This window comes from Hemiscyllium ocellatum, chromosome 17 (assembly GCF_020745735.1).
Source record: "Hemiscyllium ocellatum isolate sHemOce1 chromosome 17, sHemOce1.pat.X.cur, whole genome shotgun sequence".
NCBI classification, from domain to species: Eukaryota; Metazoa; Chordata; class Chondrichthyes; order Orectolobiformes; family Hemiscylliidae; genus Hemiscyllium; species Hemiscyllium ocellatum.
Window position 1 is genome coordinate 59,143,672 of NC_083417.1, and position 23,733 is coordinate 59,167,404.

Here is a 23,733-nt window from a genome sequence, read left to right on the forward strand (position 1 = left end):
GAGAACCTACAGGATTGGAGATCTTGCGATTACCGAATAGGATTGACTGTTTTAACACATCCCATCGCCAGAGAAAAACAGCTTCCAATCAATCATTTTAATATTTATGAAGGAATAAGTTTTCATTTTAAGAAAGGTACAACTGCAAATAGACGGATCTAATCACTCGGGCTTATTAACTCGACTATTTAACTCAAACTGAAGGAAAATTACAACGGGCGGCTCCAGCTGCAGAAATAAAAGCCTTTATTTTGCCGAGAGAACTTACAATGCAGAGATAAACATCTTTTAAACTCTACACACAACCAGTGCACAGGGCATACCGAACAATGATCAAAACCACTGACTTTAATCTCTCATCTTGAATGTTTTAACCATTGGTAATCTCAATTTTCAGATCAAACAACAGAAATTTTTTTTATTTTAAAAAAAGCTATGTGCTGTTGTAACTTCTGCCCCAACTGACTGGGATCCTGTGGGATAAACTAGTTTAATTATTAAAACATCAAAACAAAAAACTGCTGCTTTGTCTATTGCCCAATAATCCCCATTTCTTTCTGTAGTCAGGGTTCTTCCACCAATTCATGTCAATCAACGCCATCAAGTGAGATGTCCTTGGAAATCATCTCCATTGGAGCATCCACAATGAATTGATGTTGTCTGCGCATTAGTGGGAACTGTCGGATGATCTGAGATATGTAGCATCTCAAGCTATAGTTTTACCCAGGTCCACGGAAAACAATGTTCTTGAAATTAATGGTAAGTGCCTCAACTACTTTGGAAAGTGGTCTGGTAGTAGAAAATATGCAATGCTGATGAATGGAGGAAACTGGACAGAAAGTAAATTAGTTCTACACAATAAAATCGGCGAGGTTAAAATATACTAATGTTTGCATACAAATAAAATCTAAGATATAGGTTCGAGTATGAAAGGAGTGTGAATAATTCAATAACTGCTTCAAAGGGCTAGCACAGGTACAATGGCATGAATGGCCAATTTCCCCTATTTATACAATTCTGTGAGAAACCAAGTAATATATGGTTAACTCTGGAAATATAGCAAGCAGTATGCGGAATACATTCCAATGTCTTAAGGTAATGTCAAAGGAAGTTTTAGTTGAATGCATCTGGGATGGAATGATGGAAATTACTGTGAACTGTTGAACGGATGTATTGCTGAGTTCCATTCAGAGAGAAAGTGAGGACTGCAGATACTGGAGATCAGAGCTGAAAATGTGTTGCTGGAAAAGCGCAGCAGGTCAGGCAGCATCCAAGGAGCAGGAGAAGGGCTCATGCCCGAAACGTCAATTCTCCTGCTCCTTGGATGGTGCCTGACTTGCTGCGCTTTTCCACAGATCATCCACAGATTCAATCAATAAGCACATTGACCTGGACCCAATATACCGACCACTGCAGCGGACACCTGGAACTGACAACCGGAAGTGGCAGATTCTAACCACTACAAATGCCAGAGGAAAGATCACAGAAGCGCTTCACAGGAGGCTCCCAAGCACTGAGGATGTCACCTAGACAGGGGACAAAACGTCTGCAACACAAATTCCCAGCTCGGCGAACAGAATCACAACAACAAGCACCCGAGCTACAAATCTTCTCCCAAACTTTCTTTTCACGTAAAATCTGTGTGTTATATTTCGCTGATAACATTATTTATTTTATGTCCTTCTCAGCTGGCTCTGCATAAACTGCCTTCCTATACACATCATCATTGTCCCTTTTTATTGTTTGAAAAATCTCAGGTGTGCCCTCACAAATTATTTCCCTGAAATATTATAACACTGACTCGGTGGGGCTTTCTATCAATCCTGCACTATCAAACAAGAACAGCAGAATTGTCAAATGATCACAGGAAAGTGCTGTGCATGATGTGTTTGCTGATGTACTTTGTGCTGTTCAAGGTAAGGATGTTGGGATAGGGGAGGGGTTGGAGAGAGAATTGGATATTTTTGTTGTAATTTTCAAATCCAATTTCAGCTTTTGGTTTTAATTTATGAAGACTACACAATTCCTTTACCAAGCACTGCACTCAGCCAACGGTTGCCTCATATTAATGAGGCTACTGTCACTAACATCAGTTATTGTCATATCATTTGTTATATTTATAACACAAAAGTTCTTAGCAACATTCTTGAGGGGACAAAGTAAAATAAAACTTACTGACAATATTATCATTTTAATTAAAAGATGCTGTTGCATTGGCATGTTCATTCATGTCGAGCTAAGATTGGAGAACCAATTTCTTGCTAGTAACTGCTGTGCTGCATGTGTGCTCACTGCACAGTGTGGTTCATTTTCTGCCCTGTTGCTTTCTGAGTTGTGGTGAGGCATAAATAAGTTTGTTGTCTCTCTGTGGGTTTCTTGGTGGGACGTGGGGACGAGCTGTTTTCTTTTCCACGTACTGGTGCTTTGTACCTGTTGAAGGGCCACTGGAATCCATAGCTGTATATGCCATTGTGAAATTAGTTGGTTTCTGCATATGCTGGAAGCCAAGAGTACAAAGGATATCAGCAAGACATTGAACTTGACAGTACCAAATCCTTCTGTGCCCCATAAAGAAATAAACTGTACTTGTCCCCAGGCTTTCACTCCCCTCACTATTTACCTGACTGCAAGTTACCTTTCCTGTTAATGTTTGTTTGCATGTCCCAAACGCACTGAATTGCATCTTCCATCAGCAAGCCAGGGACTGGATTTGGTGAGCTTAACTAGGTGGGCTGAATAATTTCATTGTTACCAAACCTGCTGGTTGTTTTGGTGTTGGTGGACATCAGTTCCAGCATCCCCTCATTAAATTTGGGGCCATGCCGTGGAGGTACACACTTGCAGTGTCACTTCAACAAGATACTGGCAAGAGAAAGGAGAAAGACTCAAAAAGGACATAAGGGTCAACTTCTTTACACAGAGAGTGGTTCGTGAGGGGAATGAGCTGCGAGAGAAAGTGATGGATGCGAGCACAGTTACAAAAGATATTTGGTTAAGTTCATGAACAGGAAGGATTTGGAGGAACTTGGGCCAAATGTAGGCAGGTAGGACTCGTTTAATTTGGGAATATGGTTGGTCTAGACGAGTTGTACTGAAGTGTCTGTTTCCATGCTGGATAAGTCTATAGAATCATCACAGAATCCCTCCAGTGTGAAAGCAAACAATTCAGCCCATTGAGACCACACCACCACACAGGCACCCTATCACTGGATGGAAGTTGGCTCACTGAGCTGGAAGGTTAGCTTCCAGGTCACTGAGCAAACTTACACCCAGAACCTCAACCTGACCTACAAATCTTCTCAAAACTCACTAACCCTATCCCTGTAACCCTGCATTTCCCCAGGATTATCCACCTAAGCTACACTTCCTTGGATAATATGGGGTAACTTCAGCATGGCCAATCCACCTCACCTACACATCTTTGGATTGTGGGTGGAAACTGGAAAGAAACCCATGCAGACCCAGGGATAATATACAAACTCCACACAGACAGTCACCCAAGCAGGAAACAAACCCGGATCCCTGACGCTGTGAGGCAACAGCGCTAACTATTGTGCTACCCTATAACCGAATAGTCGAATAATTAAATGTGCATACATATATGTATAATCTCTCAATAAGTGTGAATTATAAAGAATCAATAAAGACAACATCCAAGATGGAATGTCCAAGGAAAAATGCAGTGAGAACCCTCTCCTGCATTTTCAAAGTATTACAGAGGAGCTAATAGAAAAATTACCTGAACACATCTGTGTTCTCTTTTTCGTCTTCTGCCTACCAGAGAATAAACAGATTTTAAAAACATTATTTTTAAATAAATTTTCTACCAGAGTAGTATCAGACAGATCACAAATTGTCCTTCAGTGTATAACTGCCTTTGACACAATGATTCATAGCAACAACCCACTTTTATAATCCAATCCAGGAACCATTCAATGAATGTGTATGACATCACTCTGTTTCATTTAATTTAACAGATCCCAGTGCTTGAGCAATCAAAATATTTGAGTTTTTAACCAGATCACTACTGACTGCTGCAACAATTTTCTTTTTGCTGCCAATTATTTCACATCATTATGAATACAGTCAGAGTAATGTGAGTCTTATTCTAATTACTGTAATGATAAGAGTATGAAAAAAAGGAGCAGGAATAGGCCATTCTGCCCCTTAAGCCTGGTTTGCTATTCATCGAGTTCATTGGATGATTTTACCCATGGTTCAATTCCTTCAAGCTAGTTCAGCGTACCATCAACACTGATATTTCAAAAACCTGTCTACCTCCTCTTTAAATGCTTTCAGTGATCTAATCTCTACAATTCCCTGCGGTTGGGAATTGCAAACATTTCCTGTCCTCTGAGAGAGTGTTTCCTTATTCTGCAATGATGTCCCCTAGTTTAAGAATCCCTCATTAATGGAAACATTGTCTCAACATTTACCCTGTCGAGACCCTCAGAATCTTGTATGTTTCATTAAAATCACCATCATTTATCTAAACTCTAATAAATAAAGCACTACGTGCTGAGCTGTTCTTGAAAAATCAATCTCTTTATCCAAGGAATCAGCCTGCTAAGTCTCTTTTGAACAGCCTCCAATGGCATTATACCTCATTTTTTATAAAAATACAAGGGCCAAAACTGCATACAGTACTCCAGATGTCTGTGACTTCACAGACATCCTGTACAGTTGTAAGAAAAATTACTGTTTTTAAACTCCAACTGTATAACAATTAAGGCCAAAATTCACTGATTTAATTACTTCCTGCAGCTATATGCTAAATTTTTCAGAGTCAAGTACAAGGATCTCCAAATCCTTTTGTGCTGCACTTTTATGGAATCTCTCTCCTTTTGATTCTTCTTACCAAAATTTGTTATCTCACATTTCCCTACATTAAACACCATCGGCCATATTTTTCCCCATTCTCTCAGCCTCTCTGTCTTATTTTGCTATTCCTTACTTCCTCATCATAGCAAGCTCTCCCATCTATTTTTGTAACATGCACAAATATCAATATGTTACATTCTGCCCCCTTCCCAACTCACCAATATAGACAGTAAATAATTGAGGCATTACGACTGAATGTTGTGACAATCCAAGAGCTTTGTTTTTCCAACCTGAAAAAGAACTATTAATCCTGACTGACTTCAGTATGTCAACCAATCCTAATCAATGTTATATATCATTCCCAATACCACAAGCTTCCATTTTGTGCAATAACCTTTTATGTGGTACCTAATTTAATGTCATTTGAAAATGTAAATACATCCTAACAATTCCCCTTTATCAACTCTGCTTATTGTATTCTCAAAGAATGCCAGCAAATTTGTCAAACATGATTTTCCTTTCGCATAACCATGTTGATACTATTTGATTGTGTTAAGCTATTCTAAATGCCTGCCATTTCTTCTTTAAGAATGGACTCTGGATCTTCCCAGTGACAGGCATTAGAAAAACTGACTATAGTTTCTTGCTTTCTGGTTCTTTCCCTTTTTGAATAGGAGCAACCAATTTGCTGGAACCTGCTTGGAGTCCAGTAATCTCTGGAATGTTTTGATGAATATCTCTGCAGCTACTTACTTTAAAGGCCTCTGATGCAGGCCATCAGATCCTGGCGCTTCTAATCCCATTCATTTGTCAACTAATTTGTCCCTTGCATTAGAAACTGTTACAAAATCTTTTCACCCATATCTTGCTTATCTGTTATTTCTGGGATTTTTATAATGCCGTCCACTGTGAAGACCAATACAAAATATTGGTTTGAATGGCTGGCAGAATACCTGATTCTTCCTCTGCAAAAGCTTACCACAATCAAACAGAGTCAGTATGGTTTTGTGAAATGGATCTCATTTGATAAATTTGTTAAAGTTCTTTGAGGGGTTGATAAAGGGAGTCTGGTAGATGTACTGTGTTTAAATCTTCTGATGGCATTAGTTTGATCTGTGATTTCCCAATTTCCCATTATCAATTCCTCAATCTTTGCATTTGTTAAGTGCAGAATTTACTGATTTTTGAAGGCCTAACACTTTGAAAAGGTGAGTCAGAATAGATTTATCTGAAGACTTACAAGAAAACTGCAGGATTCCAGGGTGGCAAACCTATCAAACTTGGGTATATTACATACCAGTTTTTTTCTATCATATCTACCATTAACAGGACAGAATTAGACTACAGTGCTGCAATGTGCTAGCTGTAATGTCAGGATACTTGATGCACCACAAGTAACTACCTATGGCATTGAATCATTCATTCACCCTTGCATTAATTGAAATGCCAAACCAATTATTCCATTTATATGTCAAACTGGCAACTGACTAATGGTGTAAAATATTTGTTATTTATCAATAGAGGAGAATATCAACTTCCTCAGTGTTGAATTGATTGTTCAATTCATAGTACTGGTGTTTCAGCCAAACATAATTCATTTGCACTATCGCTTCAATTCACTGTAATTTGTATTTTTAAAAAATGTGCATTGAAAATTCTACATTTAAACTGATTATCAAAGAACAATATGCTCACCTCTGCAGAATTTACAACGTATTATTGTAATAATCAGAAGCAGCAGGAGGAAAACCCCACTCCCGACAGCGATATAGATCCACCAAGGCAGAACACCTGAGTCTGGCTCTGCAAAAGCTCAAAGTGCAAATACACAATTCAATGTGATAGCAAAATCGCACCACAGGAAATGTGTGAACAATACAACATATTGCATACTTCAAACTCATACACTCCAACACTGATACATTGAACAAGAAGGTGATTTAATCTGACAATACCACATCCTGATAAGCAAACATAGCGGTTGTAAATAATACTTACTGGTTAGAAATATATATGTATCTTAAAATTGTCAGGATGGCTATGGAACAATGGGTAGAGGAGAAATACTTTAATTGACCTTTTCTGTCCCCTACGATTCTAACTGTGTCCTCATTCACTGCAAAAGTCTTCTCTGTGACAAACTTGCATTTCCCCATTTATAGTCTGAATAAGCTCATCATTGATGTTGGTCCTTGTCTAGACGTGAACTAGAGGAGCTTCTTTTTGACCTGTCTGCACTCTCTGTCCCTTCAAAGGACTGAAGGCATTGGGGTTAATATCAACATTTCTCTCACAGAGCTGCACTCAATCTCAGCTTTCACAGCTACTGTAACTGATCAACGCCATTTAAATTTGATCAATTTCTACTTTAATTTCTGAATTGTGGTGGCAGGAGTTATCCCAACTGTAGAAATATTATGACTTTTAAGAGCCATCAAGTTTGTGAGCAGGCATTTAGCAAGCTATTTCTCTGCTAAACAAATATCTTGTGCCAAGGCACAGATGGAATAATACACATTACATTGCAATCCTGTTGAAGCTGCTTTGTTTGATGGCTGGAACTTACAAGTTTGCTTCAATTTCCTTTTTTTAAGAGATACAAAAATAGCTGGACTTTAAAAAATCTTGCTTCAGCATAAGTGAAAAAAATGGGGCTTTGAGAAGAAAATTATTCCAAGGCAAAATAAAACATTATCTGAATGGCAAAATTCTAAAGAATACAACACAGCAATAAAGAAGGTTTTAAAAAAGCATTTAGATTTGTAACAAAATGAAATTGCAACTCAAAAACTTCAAAAATCACCACAAAATGTAATTGTTAATGAGACTAGAAATAATGTGTTCAGCCATAAAAACAGCAGCTAAAGCTATCTTGCAAAAATTAGCTGTCTCTTTGAAACTATTTACAATATTAATAGATTACAATTAAAGATTCTTTAAATAATCACAGATTAGATTAGATTAGATTACTAATTACTAATTATGAATTCAACATGATTAAGAACATTGAAGAGATGCCTGGCATATGTTGTCTGATTAGCTAAAAAAATTAGAAAACTTGTAATATTAATAATAATTATAACAGAATCAGCTTTTTTACGAGGTAATGGAATTTGATAACAGATAGCCAGTACAATAGACAATAGAATTCAAGCAGTCCTTAGAGATAAACAATGAGGGGTATGATCAAAAAGTGGACAGCCAGCAACTTTGGAATGCAGCATAGAAAGTTCCCAAGGCCTAGAGATTACAATAATTGTTAAACATCATAAAAAAAACTAAGAACTTAAGACTGTCCATTGATCAGGTGTACAGTAACCACATTGATTATTGTAACACAATGTATAAAAATATTGCTTTTTAGTCTAAAATCAGAGTGCGTCATTGATTTCTTTTCCGATCGGAGCTGAAGATTAAGAAAATGATTATGTTCTCACGCCAAAGCCAGATTCAGGGAAAATCTTTTGGCCATCCCCCTGTACTAGCAGGTTTTTGCTTGAATAAAAGTCCATTATGTGTCCGTATCCTGTCTGCCTCCCGGTTTTTCTCTCTGGCCAGGGGAATCTCTCTCCTACAAATCCCAAAATAGAATGCTGCAGCAACAATTGGGGTTCGTTAGGGTCCTCACTTGCTGAAGGAAATTAATTAGTTTGAAAATGAAGATCATCCAAGTGACTTTGAATGAAGTAGCTGGTGGGGAACGTAAGCCCGTGTTAAGATACAAAATATGGGTTTAATTCCACAGGATCCTTTCCATTGGCTCGAGGAATTTGGTCAAAATGATATGATCTTTTTTGGGCAATGCACCTCATTTCTATACCTTACACGGACTATTCCTCAGAGATGGCAGAATGGGAAATGGTTATTGCTGCAGGTCATAAACCCCTCAAGACATAGAGTCAGAGAGTCGGTACAGCACGGAAGCAGAGTCTTTGGTCTAACTCGTCTATACCGACCAATTATCTGAAATTAATCTAGTCCCATTTGCCATTATTTCGCCCATTTCTCTCTAAACCCTTCCTATTTATATACCAATCCAGATGCCTTTTAGATGTTGTAATTGTACCAGCCTCCACCACATCCTCTGGCAGCTCATTCCATACACACAGCACTGTCTGTGTGAAACAGTTGCCCCTTAGGTCTCTTTTATATCTTTCCCCTCTCACCCTAAATCTATGCCCTCTAGTTCTGGATTCTCTCACCCTAGGGAAAAGACCTTGTCAATTTATCCTATCCTTGCCCCTCCTGATCCACCACTTTGCCCTCATCAATCCTCTTTGCTACTTCTTTTAAAAACTCAATCACATTCATTAGACATGATTTCCCATGCACAAGAGCATGCTGACTTACCCTATTCAGTCCTTGCCTTTCCAAATACATGGAAATCCTGTCTCTCAGGTTTCCCTCCAACAAATTGCCCACCATTGATGTCAGGCTCACCGGTTTATAGTTCCCTGGCTTTTCCTTACCATCTTTTTTTAAATAATGGCACCAAATTACCCAATTTCCAATCTTCTGGTACCTCACCTGTGGCTACCAATGAAACAAATATCTCAGCAAGGGGCTCAGCAATCACTTCTCAAGCTTCCCACAGAGTCCTAGGGTACACCTGATCAGATCTTGGGGATTTATCCACTTTTATGCTTTTTGAAATGTCCAGCACCACCTTCTTTGTAATATGGACATTTTTCAAGATGTCACAATTTGTTTCCCATGTTCTCTCTCTTCCATACCCTTCTCCACAGTAAATACTGGTGCAAAATACTCATTAGTGCCTCCCTCATCTCCTATGGTCCCACACCCAGGTGGTCTTGCTGATCTTTAAGAGGGCCTATTCTCTCCCAAGTTACTTTTTTGTCCTTAATGTATTTGTAGAATCCCTTTGGATTCTCCTTAATCCTACTTGCCGAAGCTCTCTCATGTGCCCTTTTTGCCCTCCTAATGTCCCTCTTAAATATACTCCTGCTGTCTTTCTATTCTTCTCGGGATTTCCTTGATCTCTGCTATCTGTACCTGACACATGCTTCCTTCTTATTCTTGAGCAATACCTCAATTTCCCTCCTCATCCACGTTCCCTACACCTAACAACCTTGCCTTCCATGCCAACAGAAATATACTGTCTCTGCACTCTCACTCTCATTTTGGATGGCTTCCTATTTTCTAGCCATCCCTTTACCTGCGAATGTCTATCCTTCATCAACTTCTGAACATTCTCACCTAAAACAGTCAAAATTAGCCCTCCTCCAATTTTGAAGGTTATCATTTAGATCTGGTTGATCCTTTTCCATCACTATTTCAAAACTAATAGAATTATAAATTAGGCCATTTGGCCCATTGAACCTGTTCCACCATCCAATCATGGCTGATGAGGTTGAAAACCTATTTTCCCCCTTTCAATCAAGAACCTAACTATCTCTGTTTGAAATAGACTCAATGACCTGGCCCCAAAAACCTTCTGTGGCAATGAATTCCGTAGATTCACCCCTCTGGTTAATGAAGTTTCTCCCTATCTCCGTTCTAAATGATATTCCCTTTTCTCTCAGGCGGTGCTCTCGGGTCCTTGTCTCTCCTGCCAATAGATACATCTTCCCAACATCCATTTTGTCCAGGCTATTTAGTATTCTTTAAGTCTCGATCAGGTCCCTCTCTCAATCTTCTAAACTGCATCAAGTATAGTCCCAGAATCCTCAAATGTTCCTCATATTCCTCAGCCTTTCATTGCTGAGATCATTCCCGTGAACCTCCTCTGGTCCTGCTCCAGGGCCAATGCATCTTTCCTGAGATGTGCGGCCCCAAATTGCTCACAGTATTCTAAATGTGTTCTGACCAGAGCCTTGTAAAGCCTAAGAAATACATCCCTGTTTTTATATTCCAGTCCTCTCAAGGTAAATGACAACATTGTATTTGCAATTCTAATTACTGATTCAACCTATACATTTACCTTCAGAGAATCCTGGACTGGCACTTCCAAATCCCTTTGTGCTCCAGAATTTTTGAATTTTTTCCCCACAGAAAATATTCCATGCCTCCATTCTTCCTCCCAAAGTGCATGACCTCACACTTTCCCACACTGCACTCCATCTGCCATTTCTTAGCCCACTCTCTTTACTTGTCCAAATCCTTCTGCGGCCTTCCCCCCTCCTCAATACTACCTGCCCCTCTTTGTATCATCGCAAACTTACCCAGAATGTTCTCAGTCCCTTCATCTAGATGTTAATGTAGGTTGTGCTCCCAACGCTGACCCTTGCAGGACATCATTAGTCATTGTCTTCTATCCTGAGAAGGACCCTTTTATCCCCAATTTCTGCCTTCTGCCAGACGGCCAAGCTTCTATCCATGCTAGCCCCTGGCCTTTAACACCATGGGCCCTTATCTTACTCAGCAGCCTCTGTACAGCACTTTATTCAAAGGCCTTCCTGAAGTCCAAATAGAAAACATCCATTTAGCCCCAAAGTGCTGCCCCACTGACACCTCAGTCACCTGCCCTGCCTTATTTCCCAAGAGTAGGTCAGGCGTTGCACCTTCTCTAGTAGGTACATCCACATATTAAATCAGAAAATGTTCTTGTACACATTTAACAAATTCCTCTCCATCCACAGCCTTAACACTATGGCAGTCCCAGTCTGTGTTTGGAAAGTTAAAATCCCCTACCATAACCACCCCAGTATTCTTACAGATAACTGAGATCTCCTTACAAATTGTTTTCTCAACTTCCAACTGACTATTGGGGAGGGGAGGGGGCGATTATAGTACAATTCCAATAATCATCCTTTTCTTATTTCTCAAGTTCCATTAACTGCTCCTTCTCAAACATGGAAAGGCCACTGACAGGGGGAAGGAAGAAATCCGATAGCACTGGAGGAGGCCTTCCCTTTGAGGGGGTAATTAGTCTGGTTGTGTCTTTGTAAGCCCTGGATATCATTTCTCAATCTTCAATGGCATTCCCTTGAGAAGGCTGTTAGCAGGCAATGCCTTTCTGACTGAGGTGTGTCCGTGTACAGTATGGTCAGTTTATAATGAAGACCCACATTCGGTTCCCACTAGTTTCAGAAAGCACATTGACCAAAGCACCTGAGACACGAGGACATAGAAGGGTAAGGGGCCAAGTGCTGGGCACATGGGATGAGAGGAGTCAGACTGGCACCAAAGCCCACGAACAATGTGTAGGACAGCGCCGTACCTTCAGCCCCGGAGATGTAGGTGTACCGGACCTCCACTTGCTTCCCACTGTACGACAGCCGGCAGCTGTAAAGCGTCCCATTGCGGACCGGCCGCCTCTCTTCCAGGGAACTGGAAGCCTCGAACCCTTGGCCCGGCCTCGGCTCGACCTGGCTGCGGATCCCGCTCAGCACCTCGCTGCCGTTCACAAACCATCGGACACTCAGCTGGTCCGAGTGAAAGGCCCCAGAGAGACAGGTAAGTCTGAGGAAGATCCCGGAGCCTCTCCCGAGCAGCGTGGCGGCAATCTGCGGAGAATTCGGGGGGGCTTGGGAAGAGACGGCAGCAAGTCAATACCATTCAGGGGGGGGCACTTCCCAGCGGGAGTCAGTCCCACTGGGGTCAGTTCCAACCTGCCCCCTTTTATTATTGCCACCTTCACTTGAATCGCCCCTTTAGGATTCAGTGGAAGCCACATTCTCTCAACACGAGTTTAAATCTGACCTGTTGTTTTTCCTTTCTGTGCAATGGGAGCAATACTTTTGCCCGTTTGCAGATGGGGGTGAAGGTTAGCCATGTGGATGGATAGTTATACTCAGAGATATCGAGAGGCTAAGGATGTGGGTCAAAGTGGAAGCACTTTTCAGTAGAGGCTAATGTGAGACTTTGGGATTGGGAGGGACAGAACGGAGCCTGTTCTAACTGCTGGGGGATTTGTGGGGAAAGGGAAGGGGGAGAACATCAGTCATTAAAATGCCATAAAACGGATACAGATTGGTGCAATTCTGGCTCCAGTGCGTGGAGTGTGAGAACACAACTAGACCCAAGCCACGTGTGCGCTTTAAGATACCTTGGTGTAGTCTCTGGAAGTGGTCCTGGGCCAGGGAGGTCAAAACAATGAGTGTAGATGCTGGGAACCAGATTCTGGATCAGTGGTGCTGGAAGAGCACAGCAGTTCAGGCAGCATCCGCAGTGGGAGGGATTGCTCTGGGAACGGATGCAATTTGCTTTGCTCCGGTTTCCTCCCACAGTCTAAAGCTGTGCAGGTTAAGTGGATTGGCCATGCAACATTGTCCCAGGGATGTGCAGGCTGTGGGCAATGCGAGGAGATAGGGTGGGGTGGGTTCAGTGTGGGATGCTCTTCAGAGGGTCGGGATGGGCTCGAAGGGCCGAATGGTCTGTTTCCATACTGTAGGAAATCTATTTTATTCTATTCTAAAGTCTACCCCCAAGGGCAAAGTCAGAAAAAGTGGTGACAGAAAATGCAGCTGTATTCGCTGCAGCTCAGGGGGCGGTGTGATTGAAGTTTAGGAGATTAGAGACCGAATATAGGGAGGTTATTTCTGCTCCTGGAGAGTGTAGGGCGGGTTAACGGTGCAAGAACTAAAACCAGACCTTTCAGGAATGAAGCGAACAAATGTTTCTACATAGGAATTTTGGAATCTTCTTCCAGAAATAACCGATATTAAAACGATTGTAACTGCTGGGAGTTCGGTTCATAAATAATAATTGGCATTAAATTAACAATAACCAAATTTGCTAAAAGACATATGAGGGGCAGGTCAGGTTATTTAGTTCGGTCCAGTCTGATTTTTTTTTCCTGATGAAGGGTTTTTGCCCGAAACGTCGGTTTTCCTGCTCCTCGGCTGCTGCCTGAACTGCTGTGCTCTTCCAGCACCACTCTAACCCAGAATCTGGTTCCCAGCATCTGCAGCCATTGTTTTGACCCGGATGAGCAGAACAGGCTCCCCGAGGTGATATTGCTGCCTTTGTGAAGGGAAGAGAGAGGGATCTTGAATTCGGAATGTCTCTGAGGAGAACATGGGGCCATACAGACGGACGTCCTGCTGCAGTCCCCAGCTGTTGCAGCCAGCGGGGTTTACTGGATATGGGGCTTGTTGTGTTCACTTGCCCTGTTCTTTCAGCCTGGCTGCTGAGGGAACCGGCCTGCCTGTCTCTGAGCCCGAACAAGGGTCACTGAACACCAGACCTGACACTGTTTTCCCACTCTCCACAGAGTTAAAAATCACACAACACCCGGTTACTTAAATTATCTCGAGAATGTAACTTGAGAGAACTTCTGGGATTTACATGTTAATGAACCGAAATCTACAACCCATTCTAAAAGATGGAAGAATTAACAGCAATCTCGGTTTGCTCAGTATATTATTTCAGGAGCATGACACTGTAATATTTTGCGATAAATTCCGTGTCTTATTCTCCACAACCACCTGAAGGAGCGGCGCTCCGAAAGCTAGTGCTTCCAAATAAACCCGTTGGACTATAACCTGGTGTTGTGTGATTTTTCACTTTATCCACCCCAGTCCCACAGTGGCACCTCCACGTTATCTCTCTCCACACACACACAGACACAGACACACAGACACACATACAGACACACGCGCACACACAGACACAGACACACACAGACACAGACACACACAGACACAGACACAGATACACACACACGCACACACAGGCACAGACACACACAGACATAGACACACAGACACACACACAGACACGCGCACACACACAGGCACAGACACACACAGACACACACACACACAGACATGCTGCTGCCGAGTTCCTGCCGCACTGTCTGGTTCGGGGTGGGTTCGGATCCCCACACGCCTTGCTGCTGTTGGACGCTGCTGCCGAGTTCTTTCCCTTTGTCCAATTTGATTTTTATGTAAACGAGCGACTCTCAAATGAACGATTTCATCACGGTCTGACAGCCCCGGGATCCCCGGTTCAGGACAGTCGATAGGGCGATGGCACGGGAAGATCCCAGCGGAAGGATTTCCCGCACAGTTTCACGGCGGGTCCCAGTTCCCATTCCGCCCGCTCACTGGCACACGCTGAGTGAAAGTGGTTGGGGGACTGGTGTCAGGCTGGTGCTCCTGCCAGACCGACTGTACAGCCCCAGCCTCCTCCCTCAGCCTCCCCCCTGCTCCAGGCCTGGTCTGTGCCTCTCTGGGTCTGCGCCTCATCACGGGGTCACCCCTCAGTCAGTCCCTCTCCGGCCCCTTACAGCCAGGACCCTGTGGCCAGCCCATTCACACTCCCCAGCTCTGCTTGTCTCCATCTCTCTCTCTCCCCTGCTCACTCTCCACTCCCGGGAAAAGCCCTCAGCCACCTCTCAGTCTGTGCTAGGGGTAGGCGCCACACAAACGCCAAATACCTTTTGTACAGAAGAAATTCCGAAGACACTGACCTTTCCCAATGATGTCGCAGCCGGGAATGTTCTGTTTTGTGGGAGCGCCTCATTTCATAAGGAAAGTCGGGGTCGGTCAATCACCAACCTCGCCCCCCCTCCCCTTCCCCATTTTAACAATAAATAGCCCCGCTGCCTGGTCAAAGCCCCGCGCCTGGTGTCTGTCCGGGGGCCCGGAGTGTCCAGGTCTCTGAGCTCAGGGCAACAGGCGGCTGCTGACCAGAGAAAGTGAGGGCTGCAGATCCTGGAGATCAGAGTCGGGAATGTGGTGCTGGAAAAGCGCAGCAGGTCCGGCAGCATCTGAGGAGCAGGATTCCTGATGAAAGGCTTTTAGCCGAAATATCGATTCTCCTGCTGCTCGGATGCTGCCTGACCTGCTGCGCTTTTCCAGCAACACAGTCCAGCCACCTCTCAGGACCATCCGCACCCAGAGCACAGTGTCCTCAACCTGTCAGGGAGGGGGGGGGGGGAGTCAGAGCACGACCCTGGGTCAGTGTCCCGTGGAAGAGCCGGCCCCTTCCTGGGATCTTTCCGTGCAATGAGACGGTCTTCCTGACATTGCCTCCGATTCCATTGTCACTAAACTCTAGGGAAGATCAGGAGCTGGGCTCCTGGAAGGGATAAGGGGAGGGGGGGTGTAATATAGGACGGCGGGGGGGGGGGGGGGAGAGCAGTATTAGATAAAGGGAGGGGATATAGGCGTAAGTGACTGGTATATCGGGATAAAGGGGAGGCAATATAGGAATACTGTAAAGGGACGGAATATAGGGATAAAGGGATGGAATGTAGGGATAAAGAGAGGGAATAAATCTCCAGCATTAAATGCAAGTGACACAAGAGAGATAATGTTATAAAGTCGTCAAGCGTTTGTGAGATTATTAAAATGGGTTCACTTATTACAGCCGGGTAAAAAATGAGGTCTGCAGATGCTGGAGATCACAATTGAAAATGTGTTGCTGGTTAAAGCACAGCAGGTCAGGCAGCATCCAAGGAATAGGAAATTCGACGTTTCGGGCATAAGCCCTTCCGAAACGTCGAATTTCCTATTCCTTGGATGCTGCCTGACCTGCTGTGCTTTAACCAGCAACACATTTTCAACTCACTTATTACGGCCTTCAATTATTGTTCACTCCTAGATATAAGCGACTAAATTAAGCCGCTAATTAACGGAGTTTGATTTTATATTCATGTTAACATATATTAATTTTAATACAGACCCCCCACTGTGTAAATTTCAGTCTAAAGTGTTTTTTTTAATGTTTAATCGTTCGCAGGTCTATTCCTCTCTGTCCTGACTACACCGGTGTAATACTGCAGGGAAAGCAAGGCAATCCATTACAGCTCAGGGGGAATCCACTCATATTCCACAGGATTTCAATCCCGGCTTCATCTGCCTTTCAGGGATTATAGGGAAAGTCTGGAGCTGACTGGGATATTCCGCCGGGTTCAGGAACACACAGTGAGATCCCATTTACTGCAGAGCCCAGCCCGGGGTTAATCTGCGGTGGAGAAAGGGATGAGGATTGAATGGGCGCCGAGCCGCCATCAGCCGGTTATCCAAAACGACTCTCCGGCCCCGAGATGGTTAATCCCTGCTCAAATATTCCCATCAAATCCAGGTTTACTGCAAAAGACACGGCTCATTTAAAAAAATAGCCTGTGAGAAGGAGGAAAAATCCACACCAACATTCAATATCATCAGCGCTGGTCTGGCCCAGCCTCGACCCCACTCACCTTCCTTTAACACGTTATTCATTTAAACATCTCTCTCCTCATTACATTTGTTAGGTAAAGTTAAAAATCACACACCAGGTTATAGTCCAACGGGTTTATTTAGAAGCACTAGCTTTCAAACCTGTTGGACTATAAGCTGGTGTCGTGTGATTTTTAACTTTGTCCACCCCAGTCCAACACCATCACCTCCACATCAGGAAGGAGAGGGTTAAAATCACACCACACCAGGTTATAATCCAACAGGTTTATGTGGATTATAACTTGATATTGTGTGATTTTTAACTCTCTCCTTTATTACCCCCGAGGGGAAACATTCTCTCCCATTCAATCTCCTTGAGCATCTTAGATACCTGAGTTAGATCAACTCTCATTCTGCTAAACCCCAGACCGTGTCACCTCAAACTGCTCAATCTCTCCCCATAAAACAAACCCCATATCTCTGGGATCAATTTAGGGAACCAGCTCGGAACTGCCTTAAATCTACAGCCCTCTTTAAGGAATCCAAAACTGTCCGCAGTAGTCCGGGTGTGGTCTCACTAAAGCCCTGGACAGACTCAGCAACATTTATACCGTGTTGCTTGGTCATTAAATAGCCACAATTTCAATTGCTCATTTACATTGTTTTTTTGTGAAGAGTTTCCCAGTTTGACGCTGCCATGGAGTACGGAATAACTCATTAAAGATCTCCTAACACCAGGTTATAATCCTACAGGTTTGTTTGGGAACACGAGCGTTCAGAGCAGCGCTCCGAAAGCTAGTGCTTCCAAATAAACCTGCTGGACTATATCCAGGTGCTGTGTGATTTGTTGACTTTGCCCATCCCAGTCCAACACCGGCTCATCATTTCTTAAACACCTTGTAATCACCCCCCCCCCCCCCACTACCCCACCCCATCCTCCAGCCAATAGCCCGGGTGTGAAATGATAGCAGGATTGAGTGGGTCCCAGTTCCCTGGAGCTGGAGGTCAGGAAGGTGATGAGTAATGTTTTCGGAGTATTGTCCTGGCTGAGACCCTCTCCGAGTGATCTGGACCCTCCCTCAGATTTGAACGTCGGCGGGATGGTCCGCACTGTGTTGAGTTGGGGTGAGGGTGTAGAATGTGACTCACTTACCGGTGACCAGGAGCCGGGAGCCGCTGCCTTGCCCCGCTTTGCCCTGGTTGCTAACGCGGCAGTAATAGAGCCCGGTATCGGACACATCCACATGCAGAAGGTGAAAGGCGGCGCTGGCTTTATTCCGGATTTCGAAGTGATACCTGGAATCGCTGCTTCTCAGGAGAAAGCCCCGCTCCCCGTCCCTCCACCAGTTCACCTGGACCGTGGAAACATCCCGAGCAAACGGGAAACTGCAGTAGAAAGTTGCGTTGGAACCGACTGTGGCGTTCAGAATTTCCGGATACTGACCCACGCTGAACTTGGAATTCCCAGAGACTGTGGAGAGAGAGGGAAAAAAATATCCTTCAGACAGAAACACTCAACACAGCCGTCCCGGGCCAGACAGAGCTGGCAAAATATTTATATGGCGCCTTTTACTGCCCCCATAGCCGCGGGATGTCCTGAAAATCTTGGAGAGAGTTTGGAAGAACAGGAGGAATTCTCTCAAGCCAGGAGCAGGGAAGAGGTTCCCACCTTCACAGAGAACGGTCAGGACGATAGCGAGCCCACAGGGAACGGGCAACCGGCTGCTCATGTTCCAAACCAGGGGCCAGGCTGTTTCCCAAAAGGGATCTGACCACCCCCTCCCCGACCCCCCCCTCCCCCAGCTTCAAACTGCGGTTTCCCAGGTCCTTTCCCAGGATCACCTTCCCACCCTCCACACACACACACACAGCTGAGAAACTGTCACATCTCCCGGAAAGATCAACGCAGAAATGTTAGCAGAGGATCAGTCACCCCGCCCCCAGTACTCAGAAACCCTCCCCCCTCCCCCTCTGTATCACTCAGAGCGAAACCACCGCTTTCCACAGCCCAGAGTTGCTGATGGCCCGCCTTCCCCACCAGTTAGCGGTGAGGCCTCTCCCCCTTCCCTCAGCGCCCAGCCCAGCCCCTGTCTCTCAGCAGCTCTCACTGACTCCCTCCATCAGACCCCTCCTCCAGCTCCCTCAGCTGCTCCCACAAACTCTTCCCCCCCTCTGGCACCTCCCCCCCCTCCTCTCACTGGGTGATGTCTAGCTCCTCCGCCAGGGTAATTCACGCTGCCCCCCCCCCCCCCTCACTGCAGCGATCACACACTGAACCTGGTCAGAGGTGAGCACTCTGGTCCACTCGGGGCGAGCAGCGCAGTCTTTCTTCACCAGTTCCAGCACTGAACATGAACACCTTTACAGAGCTATAGAGTCCCATTCCTCCAGCCTCCAATCATTGCTGCAGACTTTAATAATCAGTGAATTATTCTTTATTTCTTTCTGTCTTCCCTCCGCCTCCCCCAACCTTCCAGTCCATTCTCTCCTATCCCATTTTCCTCTGTGCCGATTGATGTTGAATGTAATATTACATTCAATAGACTGTTTTCCCCTCTTTCAGGCTCTGAGCTGTTTATGAACAGTTTTATCTGAGTGGGTGCCCTTTCCCACGGATGCTGGGTGCCCCCTGTGGAGGGCACTACACCATCTAGCCGTTTGCCTGATTGCAACGTGCTGTGTAAAACCCCAGAGTAAGTCTCTGGGCAGGTGTGACACAAAGGCTTCCTTATCATCAGAAACCTGTATATTTAATTCATCTCTTTTCTTTACTGAGAAATAAAAGGAAATCACGGTCAACAATTAGTTAATTTCACAACTTCATCCCCAATAGAGAATATATGGCCAGCTGCCTGCCCCTCTTCCGCACATATGTCAGAGCCTGGGTATCCCTGGGGAAGGAGCACACAGTGCCCACCAACACCCTGGAGCTGTTCAGGGAGAAGTGGGCACCAGACGGAGTGGAGTGTATTATTTCTCCCTCCAACTCTATTTTGATTTGATCCCTGCCCTCCCCCTCACTGTTTGACCACACAGCTTTGCCCTCTGAGAAGGCCACTGCTTGTCACTGGCCACTCGGGAGTTTCCTTTCTTCCTGGTGGTGGAAACTGAATAAAGATTTATACACCTGTTGTCTCTCACTGTGTCTCACACCTGCACATGCACAACCTGGGTGCTGGGCTAAATATAAGCACGACCACAGTTAGGTGGTGGTGTGGGGGTAAAAAAGAAGAAAAAAATATGAAAACAATATACTGAATGAAAGACTGGAAATATATCACCATTTAACCTGCCAGAGCCCTGGCCAATGCCCATTTCCACCATTCAGGGACTTGCTGTAATCTCCAGATACATTGCTGCCAAAGGATTGATAGTCCCACTCAGAGCTGGGGTTGTGGTAACTCTTGTGTATCGACAGTCCTGATTTCTCTTCTGCTGCTGTTCTTGGGAGCAGAGAGAGATCCTCCAATCCAGGGAATACCTGCTGGAAATCTGGCTTCCGGATAAATGTTAGATCCTTCTGGGACACTCTTATTGAATCTCAAGTAGGATAATGCTCGGAGGCCCATGGAGTGTCTTGCTAGATCCTAAGTGATGAAAGTTATGCATTATTCAGTATGTCCTCATTGGCTTTACATGATTTGAGATCAAACATTCATGTATCTCAGAAGTCATGGCAAGGTGGCTCAATGCCTCACAGCTTCAGGGATCCAGGTCCAACTTCAGCTGCAGGTGACTGTCTGTGTGGAGTTTGCACATTCTCCCTGTACCAGCCTGGATTTACACCAGGTGCTCTGGTTTCCTCCCACAACCCAAAGATGTGCAGGTTAGGTTGATTGGCCATTGCTACATTGACCATAGTGCGCAGGCTAGGTTGGTTAGCTATGGGGAATGCAGAGTTACAGGAACTGGGTGGGATGTTCTTCCGAGGATGGGTGTGGACTCAATGGGCCAATGCCTGCTTTCACACTGGAGGGATTCTATAATTTCTGTGAATATGAAGCAAAATCAATCAAAATGGAACTAAATAGTATAAAGGAACAAGAATGCCATGGTACACACTGACCTCTGGAGACAACAAGATCCTAAGATGGGAAAATGGGCACAGAAAAGAGTGGTGGAATAATGAGGCTGCCATATTCTTATTTTTTTATTAGATTCCCTACAGTGTGGAAACAGGCCCTTCAGCCCAACAAGTTCACACCGACCCTCCAAAGAATTACCCACCCAGATCCATTTCCCTCTGACTAATACACCTCACACAATGGGCAATTTAGCATGGCCTCATTATTCCAGCTGAGAGCTGGTGATTACCTTGCTGCCCTCCAGTCAGGTGCTGGACTATCCAGGGGCAGACTGTGCTTCCTCCTGTTCCAGCTGGCAGTTTAAATAGAGAGGCTCTTGCTGAATGAAGATTGACGTACACTCAGTAGGTGTCTGTGTTCCATACTCCTTTCAAGGGGCCATCTACCTGTGGATGGAGACATCAAGGGAAAAACTGAAGACATCATGTCCCTCTTGTTAGAGACAGACTCCTCCAGTCTCTCTCCAATCAGGGAATTGGGAAAGGCTGGAGAACCCAACATGTTTCTTCCTGATGTTGCTCCAGAATAATCCTGTGTGTTGATGGCTCTGTGGTATAGCATCTCCATCCAAGTGAATAGAACTCGGTAATTAATTCCTCCTCTAATAGGGGGAGAACCTAACCCTGCCCATCTCCGTTACTTGCTCGTTCATATTGCTTCACCCTGTGTCAGCCCTTGCCTCAGCTCCTCAAGGCAAGGGTAGGAGAATATTGTTCACTTATCAGGTCACTGGTCTGTGGAATTCTCTTCCCCAAAAAGCACTGGAACTGTACCATCCACCATACAAGGCTGAGTAAGCTAGATCTTTGATGAACAAGTGAAAGATTGTAGGGATAAACAGGAAAGTGCATCCCCTGGAGCAACTGAACACCGCAAGGACTTGATGTGTGGTTACTGAGGAACCCTCCCATCCAAGGCACAGGGATCATGGTGGGAGGGGAAGATGATGCTTTAAAAAAGGAAGAAATCGCCAGCTCTCAGCTCAAAGGCAAGTGAGACTGGCTCAGGGGAGGGAGGGTTGACAAAGAGCAGATAGATGAGGGTTTCGGCTATTTCCCTCTCTCCCCCCGCCCACCCACTAATGCCCACAGGAGCCCCTGCCCTACCCAGACAGAGCTCCGCGTGCTACCTCCTGACCTGTGGAAAACCCCGCCTCAAGTTGTCTCCAGGCATCTGCACAACTTGTTCCTCAGTTACAGGTTTGTCCTTGGTCAGAAATATCCAAGAGGCACGGTGGGCGGCACGGTGGCACAGTGGTTAGCACTGCTGCCTCACAGCGCCTGAAGACCCGGGTTCAATTCCCGACTCAGGCGACTGACTGTGTGGAGTTTGCACATTCTCCCCGTGTCTGCGTGGGTTTCCTCCGGGTGCTCCGGTTTCCTCCCACAGTCCAAAGATGTGCGGGTCAGGTGAATTGGCCATGCTAAATTGCCCGTAGTGTTAGGTAAGGGGTAAATATAAGGGTATGGGTATGGGTGGGTTGCGCTTCGGCGGGTCGGTGTGGACTTGTTGGGCCGAAGGGCCTGTTTCCACACTGTAAGTAATCTAATCTAAAAAGGCGCTCCCAAGCAAATGGCACACACATTCCTCGACCGCTAGGTGGCGTAGGAACATGGGAACAGAATAGCCATTTGACCCCTGAAGCCTGCTTTACCATATGATAAAATCATGGGAAATCTGTGTTCACAACAGCACTTTCCTGTTTACACCTTACAATCTTTCACTTCCCTGTTCATCAAAAATCGAGCTAAATCAGTCTGGTATACAAATAGATCGTACAGTTCCAGTGCTGTCTGGGGAAGAGAATGCCACAAACCACTAACTCGACAAGCGAACAATATTCTCCTCTTCGCCATTGTATAAGCAAGACTTCTTGTTCTGAAACTATATCTTTAACTCTCACATCTCCCACAAGGGGTAAGCATCCCTGTATTCATCCCATCAAGTCCCCTCAGGATTTTATACATTTCATTTTGCGAAAGATGAATACTAAGCTTGTGTGATTTGTGTATGAGGACACTCAGATCTCTCTATACACAGGCTCTTCATTTAATAAGTACACTGCTTTTTTATTCTTCCTGCAGCAGTGGAGTAGTTCACATTTTCTCAGATTATACCCATTCTGCTAAATCCTTGCGCACTCACAGTCTGTCTACATCCTTTTAGCTACGATCAACAATTTACTTTCCTCCCTAACTTGGTGTCATCAGCAAATCTAGCTACCATGCAGCCTTCCAAGTCATTCATATAGATTGTATATAGTTCAGGTTTCAATACTGATCCCTTTAAGACTTCAGTCATTGCAATTTGTCAATCCAAAGATTCCCCTACTTTTCCCATTTATCCATAGTTTCTGCTTTGGTTAGCCACCCAATTCTTTATCAATGCCAATATGATATCACCTACAGCATAAGCATGCAGCTCTGACATCATCAAATATCTTTGAGAAATCCAAGTACATCATACCTGCAGCTTCTCCTTTACCCATATCGCTTATTACTCACTCAAAGAGCTCTTGAATTTAAGAACCATTTACTTGTATAGAATTTGAATGCACCTGAAAAAAAAACTTTCATCATAACTTTAGTTACACATTGGCAAAAAATAAAATTGTGGTACAAACTGTGTGATTGACATATATTTTAATGTTATTTAATTTAGAAGTTGAATTTGGAACTAGTGGCATGTGGCTTTTTGCTGGGTCTGAGAAGAACTTTTACAATTATCTTATAAATATTGCTGGAGCCTTGGTGATTCAT

The 23,733-nt window shown here is 44.4% G+C and overlaps 1 protein-coding gene across 2 annotated transcripts; it reads right to left on the reverse strand.

Moving 5' to 3' along the window:
• Positions 1–250: 250 nt before the first annotated feature.
• LOC132823778 (signal-regulatory protein gamma-like) lies at positions 251–23,470 on the reverse strand. 2 transcript variants are annotated; one of them, XM_060837796.1, is made up of 6 exons: positions 23,441–23,470; positions 18,043–18,360; positions 12,002–12,307; positions 6,517–6,633; positions 3,740–3,774; positions 251–2,497 (listed from the first exon to the last, which is right to left on the reverse strand). In XM_060837796.1, the coding sequence occupies exons 1-6, from the start codon at positions 23,460–23,462 to the stop codon at positions 2,306–2,308; spliced, it is 990 nt and encodes a 329-aa protein (XP_060693779.1). In that variant the 5' UTR covers positions 23,463–23,470; the 3' UTR covers positions 251–2,305. The 2 variants fall into 2 exon arrangements, with proteins under 2 accessions (XP_060693779.1, XP_060693778.1); XM_060837795.1 differs by lacking the exon at positions 23,441–23,470 and adding an exon at positions 18,559–18,661.
• Between the last annotated feature and the right edge of the window lie 263 nt (positions 23,471–23,733).